The 17,014-nt window shown below is 39.5% G+C and overlaps 1 gene segment (V, D, J or C); it reads right to left on the reverse strand.

The window, feature by feature from the left end:
* LOC132834478 (T-cell receptor beta chain C region-like) overlaps positions 1–17,014 on the reverse strand; it is a 39,896-nt gene that overhangs the window by 12,220 nt on the left and 10,662 nt on the right. Inside the window, 1 exon segment of the C gene segment in view lies at positions 8,545–8,601. Within this exon segment, the coding sequence occupies positions 8,545–8,601 (57 nt within the window).

Genomic DNA, 17,014 nt, shown 5'->3' on the forward strand with positions numbered 1-17,014 from the left:
ATCCCGCATTACTGCATTAAAGTGATCATTAATGAACAGAAACAAAGCTGCATAATTTCCTAATATCCTGTCTTTCCAAATACCCTCCAGCATTCATTTCCCAATCTATGGCCTCCTGTAGCTTTGTCTCTGTAAACGCCCAGGAAGACTATGTTTCGTTTGTATGAAACCTATTAAGAACACGATACTGAATCCATTTGCAATTGTCAGCATTTTTTTTGATTTTAACTAAGAACAATTAAGTTGTTAATCAGAACGTTTTTTGCTTATTGATTGAAATATGCTCGTTTCATTCACCAGAATTTCTATTGTCAGTTTTAAAAGCTTTACCTGAATTCAGGAAACGTTATTTGTGTAGTTGAATTATGTCTCGTGTCAGGTATTCATGGGGTCATAGAGTCATAGAGTCATAACACGGAAACATTGATCTCCTTTTTCAAATTCCGAAACTAACAAATAATTTAGGAAACTTATGGTGAACCTTTGAAAATCTCTGCGGGATCATAAATTGCACAAAATTTCAATTTCTTAACAGCTTGATTTATAAAGGGCATAGGGTCCTTGAGAACAAGCAGAGGAGTTCAGTCCTAATAAGTATGTTTTTCATGAGTCAAACAAAAGCTGCTCCCATTTGATGTCTTCATAACAGCCGAGGACCACAGATTTACGATTTGGGCAAGGGACACATGGGGATGTATGAACATTTTGTTTTAGGCAGAGTGACTCTTAAGGACTTGGAATTTGGCTGCGTACAAGAATGGAGGAATTAGAGATAGTCAATGATTTTAGAAGGAAATTGAATGCCCACTTGACTAAAGAAACTGGCAGAAGTACGGGATAATTATGGGAAATAGGAATAACTGGAAATCTGTACAGAAGCCAATATAGATTCAATGGGCGACATATTTACCTTCTCTGCCATAACAAGTCTATTGATTCAGGGTTATTCCAAACTATGCTTTTACACGAAATGTAATCTAAAATGAAACCATGGGAACTCCTGGAACGGATGGCATGGTTATTAAGTGGCTTGCTTTGCTTTCTCACAGTGCCAGGGCCCAGGTTCGATTCCAACCTCGAGGCACTGTCTGTGTGGAGTTTGCACGTTCTACCCGTGTTTGTGTGGTTTTTCTCTGGATGCACCGGTTTCCTCCCAAAATCCAAAGATGTGTAGGTTAGATCAATTGGCTATGTGAGATTACTCACAGTGTTCAGGGATGTGTAGGCTTGGTGCCTTAGTCAGGGATAAATGAAGAGTAACAAGGGAGGGGAAAGGGTTTGGATGGGTTACTAGTTGGGGCCGGGGGGTTGGGGAGGGAGGAGGGTGTTGGTAGCTACTTGTTGGGCTGAAATGTCTATTGACACATTGGTGGGGTTCTATATATAATACCAAATAAGTGATGTATACTTAGCCCATTAATCTGGTAATGGCTCTTCTGTTGCATTTTGCAATTAAACCACCCCATCTTCATTAGCCCTTAAAGTTGCACATTTCAACTTTTCCCAATTTGTGTCGTTACCATTTCTTATTTGTTTGCTTTCATCAATGCGACAGAATACATGTTGTGTTTCCACAATTCGCTCTTTAAATGGTGTTTAAGTGTTATCTCACTGATTATTTTGGCAATCACTTTAAAGCTGTGTCATATTGGTAACAATCTCTCCTACATTGTAAACCGATTCAGCTGACTTACCAACACAAAGTTAATGATTTTTAGCTCCTTAGGTGGGTAAAGGCGGCAGATTTCATTGGTAAAGCATCTTAACAAACTAGATGGTTTTTGATGACAATTGACAGCAGTTAAATGGTGTTCAATAGATCAGCTATATTTATTCCCCTACACATCTGCACCCAAACCATGTACAATTGTCTTCTTACTTATTTCGATTTTGCTAGGAGGAACAAAACTATGTCTAAATACCATTTTAATGTTACAACAGTGTCTGCACTTCATTGGCTCTAAAACCATGAAGCACTTTGAAGCATCGCAAATTACAAGACGAAGAAAGCAATGCAATTCTCGCTGATTTCCTTTAAGTTCCAAAGTTCACCTTGGAAACAGTGATATATGAACAAAATGATTAATTTCACTTTACTCAATCTTTACATATATATTACAGTTGTGTGTAATTGAATGAGATGTCGTTCAGAGAAGGTTCACGAGATTTATTCCAGAGATGAACGGCTTATTTCATAGCAGAGATTGAGTAGTTCAGGCGGATAATCACTAGAGTTAAAAACAAGAAAATGAGAGGAGATTTAATTGAAGTATATGAGACGCTAAATGGGATGGACACAGAGGGGATGTTTACTCGTGTAAGATAATCTGGAATGGGACGTCATTGTTATGTTATAAGAAGCTAAAACACGATTAGGTGGAATGATTTCTCTCAATCGTTACGAATCTGTGGAATTTCCTAGTCCAGAGTGCTGTAGTTGCCAGGACATTGAGTAAATTAAAGGAAGAGAGAGGCTGATTTTTAATGAGTAAATGGGCAAAAAGGTTATGAAGTATGGGTAGAAAAGTGGAGTTGAGGCCGTGATTGGATCAAACATTATCATATTGAATGGCAGATGCGGCTCGAAGGACTGAATAATCTACTCCTGTTTTTAGTTCAGATTTTTAAATTGAAACCAGATAATTCGTTGATAAACATTGGGAGCACATTGGAAAGTTCTGGCCGACATAACCATTGTTTTGAAAACACTCCAACAATGTTTATTTTTCCTATCTCGAATTACCTCCTGAACAACACACTTGGAACACGGAAATCAAATAAATTCATATTTTCCAACAACTTTTCAAACTAAAATTAACGTGGTGATATTCTCGCTCAAGTGAAGTATTACATGATGACAGGTAGCCGAAGACATTAATATCATGCCATTAAACATTAGAATTCAACAGGACTTGAGAGGAAATATTCATGTGGTAATGTCGCTGGACTAATCATCTAAACAATCGGGAGTAATGTGCCATGATGTAAGAAGATAATGAAACTCTAGAAATCAAACCTGGATATAGGAGCATATGAACAGGAGTTTCTACTCATTCCCTTGAGACTGTTCCATCATGCTCATGAGGTCCAGACAAATGTGAGGTGATGCATTTAGACAAGACTAATTCTAAAGCGAATTATGCAATGAATTGGAAGAGCCTTGGGAAAAGTTGATGGGCAGAGAGATCTGGGAGTGCAGGATAATTGTACACTAAAGGTTGCTGCACAGGTGGATAGAGTGGTCAAGAAGGTATATAGTATGTTTGCCTTCATTGGACGGGATATTGAGTACAAGAGCTGTCAAGTCATGTTAAAATTGTACAAGACATTGGTCGGTCGCATTTAGAACTCTGTGCAGTTCTGGTCGCCACATTGCCAAAAGGATGTGGACGCTTTGGAGAGGGTACAGAGAAGGTTTACAAGGATGTTGCCTGGTATGAAAGGTGCTGAATACGAAGAAAGGTTGAGTAGGTTAGATTTGTTTTCATTAGAAAAAGGAGAGGGCGCGGGTGGGGGAGAGCGGTGGGGGGAACCTGAAGGATCTAAACCATGAAAGATCTAGACAGGATATATAGGGACAAGTTTTTTTTTCCTAGGGTGAAGGATTCAATAACGAGAGTTCACGCTTTCAAGGTGAGAGGTGGAAAGTTTAAGTGGATCCACGCAGCAAGTACTTCACACAGAGGGTGGTGGGTGTTTGTAACGCGTTACCAGCAGAAGTGGGAGAGGCAGACACTGTAGATTAATTTAAGATGCGGCTGGATAAATGTATGAGTGGGTGGGGAGTAGCGGGATACAAATTCTTAGGAAATGACCGACAGGCTTAGACATTACATTTTGGTCGGCTCAGGCTTGGAGGGCCAAAGTGCCAGTTCCTGGGCTGTAAATTCCTTGTTATTTGTTCTTTGTCTACCCCTTTTGCTTGGTTGTAATTTGATACTCTTGCTTGGTTGTAATTTGATGCTGTTGTCAATACCATATGCAATGCCGTCCCAAGTTTATTTTCACTAAGTTTGTATATTTGAATTTTTTATACAGCTATCCAAGTATTAATGAATATTGAGAGCAATTGATATCCAAACACTGATTCCTTATTAGACGCAGTAACAGTGATCATAAATCCATCATCAACTCTTATAAAAATCCACATGGTTCAGTTTCAGAAGGTTATCAACCACCCTTACTTGGCCTGCCTCACATATGACTCCAGCCCCACAGCAATGTGGTTGACCCTGAATTATTAACACGACAGTTATGGTTAAATGCTGACCAAACCTGAGACATAAACATCCTCTGAACAAGTATATACAAATGATAGCCTAGCAAATATTTCTAAACTAATAACAGCGATAGCAGACTCATAGTCTTGCAAACAACAATAAGTATCTGATTTTGACGTTGTGATCATTCTTAATGCCAATTAATGTCACTGGGCATTTCATTAACAAAAATAAACTAATAGTACCTCTCTGAAGAGAGTTTTCTTTATGTCGCATTATCCATTTTCTCCCTCGTCATGTCTCCCTTTCTACATGACCTTGTTTGAATGTGACCCCTGGACACCAATGTAAATTTGTTTAAGGACTCTTGGATCGTATCAGTTGAAGTTCCAGACTTCTCTATTTCCCTAATTGTATTGTTCCCAGCTTGGACTTGCACCAACGACTCATTTTGAAAATACGTGCATAGAAATGATGCAAACAGAGAGCACAAATCACAAAATGGCATGGTCAGAAATATTCTGAACCGTATGTAATGAAAAGTTAAAGAGATGTCTATCGTTTCCTCTTTACGTCTGAGAGAGCAACAGGCAGAAACACACAACAAATAAAGTGAAGACTTTGATCGTGAACAATATTATTAATAGGTTAAAAATAGGTTGTCGTAGTAGGGCAGACAATCTAAGTTGGGACTAATGTAATGTTTGAACAGGTCGTCAATTTTTTAACACTGAAAGAAACAAAGAATTCCTTTGAGGTAATGCTGGACAATAACTGAAACTATTTTCTGCACCAACTCCATTCTCACTGGAGGAAGTAAATATATACAGAATTGTTTACTCACCTGTAACCACTAATTTGGTACCAATGCCAAATGTATAATCGTAGTTATTTCACCACAGTGGTACAGAATAGTACTACAATGCCCAATAAATTAAAACTCAAGATGGAGGATCTTCAAAGAGGAATGTCACAACTCAAACTTATATGTGCTTGCTTTCTGAATTAAAACAGAGGTCATTTGTTCCATAATATCTCGGATTGAGAAAGCAATTTGAATGCAATTAATAGAAAAAATCCAAAGATGGGTCAGACTCAAGTCGCAGATGACATACTGAGCCACAGGAGAGCATATTGAGATGCACGATCAAAAAATTGATAAATAATTGGGGCTTAAGAAGCATTTCAAGTTAATAAAGAGAAAAAAGTAACCAACAGAACAGGAGAACCAAAAATTGATGTATTTAGTGGCTAAACACGTAAATTATATGAGTACAGATTTGATGGATTGCAGAAGATGCAGGATATTTGCAGAGCTGGTGAAGATGACAAAGGTGAGTACGGAAAGAAGAATACAAGTGTGTTAAAGACAAACATGATCGCTCTCTAAACTGGGAGAGTCCACTCTCTGTTAACATCATCTATGTCCCTGAGGTGACTGCTGCACGTGAAATGCATAAATGCACCCAAAAGACTTAAAATGCCCTCATCAACAAAATGAATTCAAACCTCAGCTCTGTTTTGATCTAAAATGAACAACTATGTGTTAGATGAAAAGAGCGAATTAGCTATTGCAAAGATTGGCCCGTCATTTCACATTTTTAAATTTAAATATTCAATTAGAATTACATATTGAGCAGTTCAGCAGTAACCCCAAAAGAGGTTGAAGCAGATATCTCAATACGTAGTGGGTTGAGGTTCGTAGTGTTCATACTTTTAAGGAAAAGTTCTATAAAACATGAGGGAAAAGCAAAACACAAGAAAGCGTTCATGGTTTGAGGTGAATAGCAAGTGGGAAAATTGTCCTAGGGATAATGCACAGTAGCAGTAAACAATTATTTAAGCACCATGCATTGTTTTGGCAATGTTTTTCTGCTTTATGGTGCAGGGGTACCAGGAGGAGAATGATAGCAACGCAGGCTTGACATTATGAAGGTGTTTAATATCACAAGTAGCATAAATAAGATGAACTCCCGGTGTTACTTCCCCGTGAAATGAAAGTCCAAAACTAGAGGAAATAGGTTTAATATGAGAGGGGAAATAATTAAAAGGAGCTTGAGGGACACTTTTTTTCACACAGGGGGTAGTCCGTACATAGAAAAAGCTGACAGTGGAAGTATTAGATGAAGATATAGTTATACTCTTTTACAGAATACCTGCAGTGTGGAAGCTGCCCATTTGTCCATCGCTCTAAAGCGATCATCTGAAGAGCATGCCATCCAAAACCACACTCCGATCCCATCCCTCTAACTCTGAATTTTCCATGGCCGTTCTAACTAGCAGAAACATCTTTGGACACAATGAAAAATTTACAATCACCAATCTAACCAGCACATCTCAGGCCTATGGGACAAAACACTGACTGTGTGGAGTTTGCACGTTCTCCCCGTGTCTGCGTGGGTTTCCTCCGGGTGCTCCGGTTTCCTCCCACAGTCCAAAGATGTGCGGGTCAGGTGAATTGGCCATGCTAAATTGCCCGTAGTGTTAGGTAAGGGGTAATGTAGGGGTATGGGTGGGTTTCGCTTCGGCGGGTCGGTGTGGACTTGTTGGGCCGAAGGGCCTGTTTCCACACTGTAAGTCTAATCTAAAAAACCGCAAAGGAAACCCAAGCAGACAGGGGGAGAACATAAGACCTCCACCAAGACAGTCACCCAAGGATAAAATCTGGCGTTGTGATGCAATTGTGAGCAACTTTATCAATATTATTAAGAATGAGTGAATCTCGCAGAGCAGAGAATCCAAATGAAGATTATTAGAATGATTGAACAGGTTGTCAAGTTCTTACCACTGGGAAAAAGCTCGTAAGAACAATGCTGGATAATGGCCAAACTTCCCTACTATTGGAGTAATTAAATTTACAATTTTGTGTAATATATTAAATGTTCACCTACCAGCAAACACTAATTTTGTTCAGGTGACAAATGTATACTCATAGCAATAACATCACAATGGTAGTCTGCAGTGTTAAAACTACGAAAAAGTAAAAAAAAAAGACATGCGGGGAGGAATCTTCAGTGAGAAATATTTGAACATGCATAATCTTACATTCCGGTTTAAAATAGGGATATTTGATTCGCAGTGTATGGGTTTATATAGCAACTTAAATGCAAATAGATTTTCTATAGGTATTTCAGTGGCTAAGTGGCAGAATCATACTGGCCCACGTGTATACATTAGAATCAAAAGTCTGTTTAAGTATTTGGGATTTAAGAAGCAACTTCAAGATAATGAAAGAGACAAAGTTGCAAACTGAATTACTGAACCTCAGTGAAAGCAATTGACGTGTTTCATGGTTGAGTGTTTGAGGGCATGGATGTCTGTAGTTAAGTTCAATCTTTATGAATCCAAAGTTGATGGCATGCAGAAGATGAAAGAAGTTTATAAAGCTGACAGGGAGTAAGTACCGAAAGAGAAAGAAAGAGTATGTGAAAAAATAAACATGGGAGCTCTCTAAACTAAGTTGGTTCACTATCTGTCAACGTTTTTATATGTCCCTGAGATGATTAAATCTTCTGAAATGTATCAGCTTGCCCAACAGTTTTAACGAGTCCTCGTTAACGACATGAATTCAAACATAGCTGTGTACCAACATAAAATGGACAACGTTACCCCCTTTCCAAAGTTACATTGATCATATCCTGCTTGAATTATGAGAACTGTAGTTCAAAGATGAGCAGAACAAATTAGCCGTTGCCAAATATGGTGTACAATCAACTTTTTTTTAACATTTAACATTCAATTAGAAATTCATCTTGAGCAGTTTAGCAGTAATTTCCACTGAAGACTGGCTGTTGCAGGTATTTCGTTGCCACAAATGGTTGGTTAAGGTAATAGTGTTGATACATTTAAGTAGAAGTATACAAACAGGAGGGTCAGCCGATAGATTTCACACTGACCTTCCGAAGAACATGCCACCAAGACTCCACCCAGCCTTCACATCCTGAACACTACGTCCAGATAATCTAACCCACACATTTTTGGACTGTAGGAGGAAGCCCATACCAACTCAGGGATAATGTGCAAAACCAAGAAAGAAGGTAGCCCGAGGATGGAATCGAACCTGAGTCCCTGGTGCCAATAATCACTGGCCACCATGCTGCCATAAAGATGCATTGACACTTCCCCAAAATGAACAGCCTCCACTCTTTACGAAATGCTTCATTACCCACGTTGAGTAAAGAGGCACATGATAGTTTATTAGTTAAACAGATCTACAGAGCTAACGTACTCCGTAGCAAGACAGACAAAGATGGGGATAGACAGCCAGTCACAGCCGATAGACCGAACTATGGATGTTGATACAGCGAGACATCAACAAACTTACCAAAAACTGTCAACTTCGTGCCAGCACCGAAGTAATAGATGCTAGCAGAACACAAAGCTAGACGCCTGTCTCAAAACCTTTCAGTTCTTTGTGAGTGTTGCACCTTGATGACAAGGGAACCCATGGAATCACGCGACAATGCAGTGTGGGAATTGGAGTGGAGGCCATTTAGCCCTGTTTAGCGAACTACGAACTAACATGACTATTTTCTGTATTTTTGTTTCAGAGTCTATTATTATCAGAGTCGAGAGTGCCCACGGACAAGCACGTCTTAGCCTCTCCTAGTTACTGACTAAGGGTCCTAGACTTCCATCACTCCTTAATCGGCTACTTTAATTCTTCATATAACCACGACCCACCGGATACCACACCAGTGGAAATATTTTTTTCTGATTATCATAATGACTCCCAATGAACTTAATCGAACAAATTAGTAAAGGATTCACCTTCAAAACTCTGTGAATCATTAGAAATATTACCAGTCTCATGAGATTATGGCAAAATTGAAACAGGAGTAGGTCTTTCAGCACCTCGAAGTTGTTCCACCATTTCATAGATTCGTGGGTGATCTGTGGTCTAAATCTATATAGCTGCCTTTGGCCATATCCCTTAATATATTGACAAAACAACAAAAAGAAAACTGTCTGAGATATAAGCTGTGCAGCTGATACAGTCGTTTGTGGAAGAGAGTTTCAAACATTTACCTCAGTGCAGAATTGCTTTCTCATATGTTTCCTGCACGCTCTGGCCCAGTTCTCAGATTATGTCCCTTCCTTCTGGAATCTCCAATCTGTGCAAATAGTTCATTTTTATTTCCCCTTCCTTTTCCTATTTCTATCTTTTAGACTTTGAGAAGATCAACTATTCACCTGTTCTTGGTATTTTATCAGTGGGATTACACAGTAAATCTTTCCTTTAAACTCATCAGAAGTATTCCAGCCTATTCAACATTCATAGATAAACTTGGATAGATAAATCTACTTAAGAGAGAAATGGTTTTCATTTCAGCTTCTTTGTTCTGCCATTTACTTTCCACACACAGTTTCTTCCTAAATATTTTCACATAACCCCTTCCGTCTTCACAGCTTTCACAATTTTCACACATTATATCAGCCATATTATTCACAACAATTTAATCTCATGTGTCACGCATTTCTGTCACTGATTTGGCACAGGTCGTTCTCCCGAATACAGGATTTAATCTCTTGCTAGTGTTCATGCGCACATACACACATGCATACGTATATGTGTATATATGTGTGTATGTATACATATATCTCCCTTAAGGGCATTGACATAGCTCGCTGAAAGAGGCAACATGGTGGATAAAGAAGGCACACGACATGCTTACCTTCATGAACCCGGCTTTGAGAATAAAGGTTGTCAAATCATGTTGCAGTTACACAAGATTGAAATTAGGCAATCTTTGGGCTATCGTGGGCAGTTCCAGTTACCACACTGATATGGAGGTTTTGGAGAGATGTAATGGAGTTTTACCAGGATGTAACCTGGATTAGCTATAAAGTAAGTTTAGAAAGTGTTTGATTCTTTTCACGAGAGGGGCGACATGCAATGAGAGATAAGGGTAGGTTGATAATCTTTTTACCAGGGTGTTACGTAAAATAATGAGGGACATAGGTTTAAGGAGGAAGCAGGAAAGTGTTTCACATAGAGAGCGTTATCCACCTATACTGAACTGCCAGGGAAGGTGTTCGAAGCAGAAATGATAACAACGTTTAAGGAGCATTTAATCATACACTTATTTAGGCAGGGAAGAGAGGGATAAAGACCAAGTGCAGGCAGCTGGGATTACTTTAGAATGGCACCGTCGTCAGCACAGACATGGTGGGCCGAAGACCCTGTTCCTGTACTATTTTATGAATGTTCCATCTCTGTTGATGTCTCTAATCTCTTGGTTCTGGCATCAGCGTTGTTAATCCCCCTCAACTGTTAGCAGAAAACCTTAGCCAGAGTCCCTGCGACTTATTTTATAAACTTTAGATTAGACTTGTGTACAACACAATTGAATGGAAGTAGTTTTCAGTCTATATTAATGCCAAGTTCGATATTTTCACACGTTCATGTTTGGGAATCTATTTGCACCATCAGTTGAATTTACAGAATCTCCATTTTGTTCCAACGTATTCCCTTCTCCTACAATTGAATCGTTGCACTCTGTCTCCACAAGTTCGAAGATCTAAATCATTTACCTCAACTCCAGCACTTTTACTCCACCAATTCCTTTACTCCCCAAATCCTTCCACACATGCATTCACGATTTAAAGCAAATCTTGTTTTGTTACTAATCCATTTACTTACCCAGAACGACCAGCCTTGTCCCAGTTCCGAAGTAAGCTTCGTTGTAACACAGCAGTACCATCCTGTCTCAAAATCCCCAGCACAACCGGCACTCTTTAGCAATTCTGTTCAACTTGCATCTTTCCTAAGGACTGGCAAAGCTCCTACAGCCATGATGCCGTGAGTGGCCAATCAGCCATTTTATCCCATTATTCAATTAGATAATAGTTACTTCACATCTCAACTTAATCTATTCTGTGACTACTTAACAATTTTTCCTTGCAAATAATTATATTTACCGAACTGTAGACTTCAATTGATCATTTGTGTATGCATGAAAATTCAAGGTTAGAGCGAACACTTGATTTCTGAAATCAGCAGTGGATAACCTAGCTTTTACACTGAAACAGAAATAGTTGTGGAGAAGCCCTCTAAATTTGTTTATAACTACCGACCATCATTTATTCAGCTTAAATTCTTAAAACAACACGAATTGAATTTTTAAAAAAATGAGTCAATGCAGAGTCAACATCGCATAAACCATTTCCATCTGGCTATTAACTATTATCAATTCTCAATCTTGCTCACGTGTAAATAACAACTTATATGGAGAAACAGATGTCAAACGCGGCTTGTATCTCCCAGACCTTACATTCTCCAATAGACTGTCCAAGTAGACTCAATTTTGATGATGGAATAACCCAAAGCAACACACCTTTTCAAAGGAAAGCATTTGAGAAGTTTGAAGATTATGTTGAAATGACCAGATGTTGAAAGTCTGAACACCTTACTCCCCAGCAAACGATTCCTTACACGTAATGCAGATAAGAGAGAAAATTGACTTACCCAAAATTGTTCGTCTCATGCCTTGATCGAAATAATTCACATTTGCATTCCAGTGACACAACAGTTGTTCAAAAAAAACGAGTGCCATGACAGACCTATTCTGTTTTTGTATTATACAAACTTTGTGATTCTATTACGAGTTATATGAATTCTATTCTATATTGCACTAATCGACCTGTTTTAACATGCCTCCTAGAGCAGGTATGAGAGACTTCAATGAGCGACGCCTGGCTCAGAAGTAGGGAAGCTATCTCTGCACCAAAAGACACTTCATGGATCGCATCTTAAACTGAAAAGGATAACTCTCACCTCAGCTGTCAGATCCACTTTCATATCTGTGCATCGCGTAAAGATTTATATGGTCTGACCAGATTTGTATGAGTGAAATTATTGGAGTTTAGATGTATTGAATCAAATGTTTATTCCATTGCTAACTGCACTTAGCTGACACCAGGAGACTTATTTCCGCGAATAAAGCACATTCTCTTGTAAAGCAGACCATATGCCTCAGTTTCTCTCGGGCTTTGATTAATACAGACGGGACAGATCAAGCAGTGGCTGAGAAAACAGCCTTGTTTCTTGCCGTTGTCGAGACAACCTATAACAGACTGACGCTGCAGAATGACCAGGGCAATCATCAGGAGCTTTCAATGAAAAAGAAATACGGAGATGATATTGCCAAATTCCTTACCTAATACCATCAGTTTGGAGCCCGGTCCGAAGTGTACCTGTGTTCCAGCACACCATCAGATCACTTCACATCAACCCATTTATGGAAAGGGTCAATCCTGTCTACCATAAATAATAAGGAGAGCAGGTCAAAGTGCTTCGGAAGCAGTTTCCAGAGAGTAAGCACATTCAAGCGTGGTTCCCAACGAGGGAGACATCAACCGTCGAATTTGCTAAGAACTAACAGTTTGGGTCATGAACATCTCACATTTTGGAATGTTGAATGTTGGCTCAGTATCCACCCAAGAGCTTAAGGTTCAATCGAAGCGAAGAAAGACACGTGTGTTCGAATTATTACAACAAGAAGTGTTCGTAATTCGAAAACGCAAATGTCAGTGGAAGTTCCAATGGCGCTTGAAGATGTAAATGCCTTTGTTCCTACCATAACCCATGTGCAACCGTGAAGGATTCATTGCCATGGATAATTTGCTTCGCCTAATATGCTGTTGGGTTTTTGTATGGGACCTGCATTGGATTGTATCATCGTGCTCCCCCTGTCCCCACGGTGATATATACTCGAACAAAAAAAAAGAGATGAAGTGAGTAGCTCCGCCTCTTCATAGGGTTTTGAGTCTTTTGGCTTCTGAAGTTCTTTGAGATCGCGGTTGCAGTTCAGTGGTTTTTGTCAAAGTTCAGCCCATGCTTCTCCATGATGCAGGATTCTGCACTCTCGGGCATGTTCCCTGGAACACATTCCCAGAAGTGCACCAACGCCGCTTGGATGGCCACCTACTTGGCCACCTGCAGACGTCATTAGTCTGCCAGAAACTTGTGGTCTTACAGAACAAGGGGTTGGCCTCCATTTATTGTTGCAGATTGAGACATTGCGAGCTCCAGGATATCTTGGAGGCAGCTGCCACAAAGGCACAGTGGGGAAACACCACTTCTGACATATTTCTGCCAAAGTTAAAATGGGATTCCTTTCAGTTATTGGAGCTTCCTGGTTTTTCAATACATGTAAATATAATCTTATAAAAGGAAGAGCTGCCTTTCGTTGGTTTGTTCGATAGAGTCCATCTGCATTGTTATTTGTACAGAACTGGAATTGACTGTAGTACATATGTATTTATGTCAAGATATTTCACGAAAGAAATATATTTTTGCAATAATACAAATGAAAGAAACGTCAGTTTTGTTTGTGGAAATTGAATCATTCGAAGTTGCCATTTTACCAAGTAAAGGTGGAAGTAGACTGGTTTATAGTGTGATTATTGAATAATCGACGTTGGCAATAACGAAACTGTGGAGGAGATCGTTCCACTCCAAGGGAGCCTGTTAAAACATTCAGCCCCTTCTCCAGCCTGGTGCATAAGAACAGGAGGAGGCCAATAACACCGTTCTCCAACTTGTTACAATTAAACTGGAAGATAAGGAAGCTGCTCACCTGCTCCTCCAGCCTAATGCACAAAACAAGAAGAAGACCATTCTGAGAATTTAGTGTGTGTATAGTTGGCTGTTTGACTACAGTTAATCGGCTGTCTTAGTTTCGTTCTGTCTCTTTATTTATTGATTTTTTTTCCTGTTCCTTCCTACTATTGAATCTTTCCTGTCTCTTGGCGTGTCTGTTCCATTTACAAGGAAGGTTGCGTCTACAAACTCTCCAGACACAGCAGATTCGGTATAGCGAGCAATTTATACAGTTTTAACCTCCCAACCTATTATTCAGAATCATTCTATGTTTGCGCAGTCAAAGTTGCTCAAGTTGCTTCAATACTTGATTGACAGGTGTTGCTTACCACCGTTTGAACTCATCTCATTTGGAAGCAGTTTGCATTGACACGCACCTGCACTGAAAGTCTGTAGCTTGGAAGATCAAACGCAACATTCGATTGACAACAAAGCTAATAAAGACAGAGTGAGTAATGAAAAATAAGTAGGAAGGCATTTGCAAGGACAGACGAATGTAGGGTCAAGGAAGTAACTGTCTTTCCCTTTCCCCATTTGAATTAAAGGTCCAAGGTACTGATAGAGTGGTTCTATTAGAAAATGCAGGACAAAAGTACAAGTACAGTCCTTTCATGAAATTGGCTTTATCCCCCACATCGAATGTGGAATACTGATTCCACATCAATTTTAATATGGCACATGACACTGAAGGAGGTACAAGTGAAAATAGATCAGGGGAATCGGAGGACAAGAGTAGAAAATTATTCGTGCAACTGCACAAGGAACAGATGAGACCATGTGGAGTCATAAAGTGTTACAGTACGGAAACACTACCAGCGGTCCAACCAGTCCATGTTGAACATAATCTCAAACTAAACTAGTCCCACTTGATTGATCTTATCCTGTCTTCGTTCAAATCTTTCCTGTTCGTGTACTTATTCAAATGCCTTTTGTATATTTTAATTCAACCCACATTTACTGAGCAGTCTTGGTCCTTTATTTCAGGAAAACATTGTTCCATTGAAGGAATTTCTGAGAAGTATGATCGCTGGTCTGGAGGGATTGTCGTACGAGCAAAGTTTAACATGTTGGGAATCTATTCACCGGAGTTTCGAGGGATGAAAAGTGATCTCAGTAAAATATATAGGTTTATTAAGGGGCTTGAGAGGGTAAATGCTGAGAGTTTGCTTCCCCTCACAGGAGAATCTAGCATCACAAGACATCGCCACAGATTAAAGGGGGCCCATTTAGACCGAGATGAGGAGGAATTTCTTGTCTCAAAGGGGTGTCAGTCGTCGGAACACGTTGCCACAGAGAACCGTCTAAGTTCAGAGTCATTATGTATGGTTATGGCTGAGACAGATAGATTCTTAGTCAGTCAGGGATTCACGGGTTATGGGGAATGGACAGAAATGTGAATAGAAGAAAATTGGATGTGTCATGGTTCTACTGAATTGTAAAGGAGTCTCGAAGGGCCGAAATATCTATTCTGTTCTTACCATTTTTGCCATCTTGAAAGATCTCAGAATGGAATGCTATATCTTTTGGTGTGTTTGGACAGTCTGAAGATCTATTCTTTGGAAGAAAGAGCACTAATTGCAATATGAAATGAGATGCATAACATTGAACAGTGTGATCGGGTAGATCCCGTGAAGACTTAGTGGGATACATAATTAGAGGTGACCAACATAAGAGACAAGTTAATATGTTCTGAAATGCCTTCTGAGAAAGTCTTCAGCATATGTTTTGTCTTTCTATTTGATAGCCGTGGTGGTACAGAACTGAGGGAAAGCAACAGTGTCAGATAGTCAGTGTTGAGGGAGTGTTGCATGCCAGGAGATCAGTACTGACACAGCCTTGAACAGTTGGAGGGTTAGCTCTTTGGGAATGCTGCACATTCGAAAGGTCAGTACTGATTGAGCACTGCAGTGTTGGCGTGCCGCTACTTTGAGAATGCTATCCTGAGGCAATGTTTGCTAGTTATAATGAAATTGACACTACGACCCTTCAACCCCAGATGTTTCTGAGTCTGTGCCTTTATGACCGCTCCAGAAAAAGATCAAAGGCAGCATAACTTTATTTTCAGAGCAGAATCGTCACATGCTGGCCTCTGCAACAACACTGTTGGAGTGCTGCTCTGTGGAATACCTGGTGTTTGGGAGTACTGCCCTGTGCAGGTTCGGATCAATGGGATGTATTGAGTTTCAGACCGACAGTACAGAGGGAGGGCAACCCTTTCTGAGCATGAATGTTGAGGAAAGATGGCAGAATCTGATCACTACGGGAGCAGTGTAATCTGAGTGGGAAGTAAGGGAATTTTCACGCAAATTGAGCAAGGAATTCTACAATCACTACTTGAAAGCGGGACGACAGATTTGCCTTACTGTCCTGAAACTGCTATACTCAAAGACCTCCACTCTAACATGCTAGAATGATGAACTTAAAATCCAGTTTTGTGGGAGCCTTCTGTGCTTACATTGGCTATCTTGATTCATACATTAGGGTAGTGCCTATTTTTTAACTACATAATCTGGAGAGAAAACAAACTCACTGAGTTACTGAAGCTGGCAAAGGCAATTTAGCAATAATTACACTAAACCAATTTGATCTTTAAAAAGAATATTGAATTGCAATCAATAAATTCTGTCGTTTTGTCTTTTATAGCCCTGTCCATAACTGCACTGAAATATCAACTAGACAGAGAGAAATAAATCATTGTGACTACCAGACGTTTATTCATCGATGCATGCTCTGGTGTTGTAACATGCATTGTGATGGATACCTATCCATGTTCATCACCATATACATGTACATCCATCTAGAGCAATACGGAGTCAGTCGGTGATTGGCTATAACTGTTTGTTAATGAAAAGCAGCACATTCTTATTTGTTGTTCGGTGATTTTAAGAAGAAAAACAAAAAAAAGCATGATCGATTCCCAATACTCCCATTAAGTTATGTAAATTGCAAGCTTAGTGATATATTTCAATGCCATTTAGTGAGATAACATGCTGAAGGTGACGCAACGTACGGATTCCACTGGTTCATCGGATTATATAAATTTAACATGCTACCCGAAAGGAGTACTCAAACATTTACTCAGGTACACTTCTTTTGCGTGACAGTTAAAAGGCAGGGATTGAGTCAAACTTTAATTAAGGAAAACATTCCTTATTTAACTCGTCAAATACCAATACCTCACAAATATCAA

This window comes from Hemiscyllium ocellatum, chromosome 40 (genome assembly GCF_020745735.1).
Source record: "Hemiscyllium ocellatum isolate sHemOce1 chromosome 40, sHemOce1.pat.X.cur, whole genome shotgun sequence".
Lineage (NCBI taxonomy): Eukaryota > Metazoa > Chordata > Chondrichthyes > Orectolobiformes > Hemiscylliidae > Hemiscyllium > Hemiscyllium ocellatum.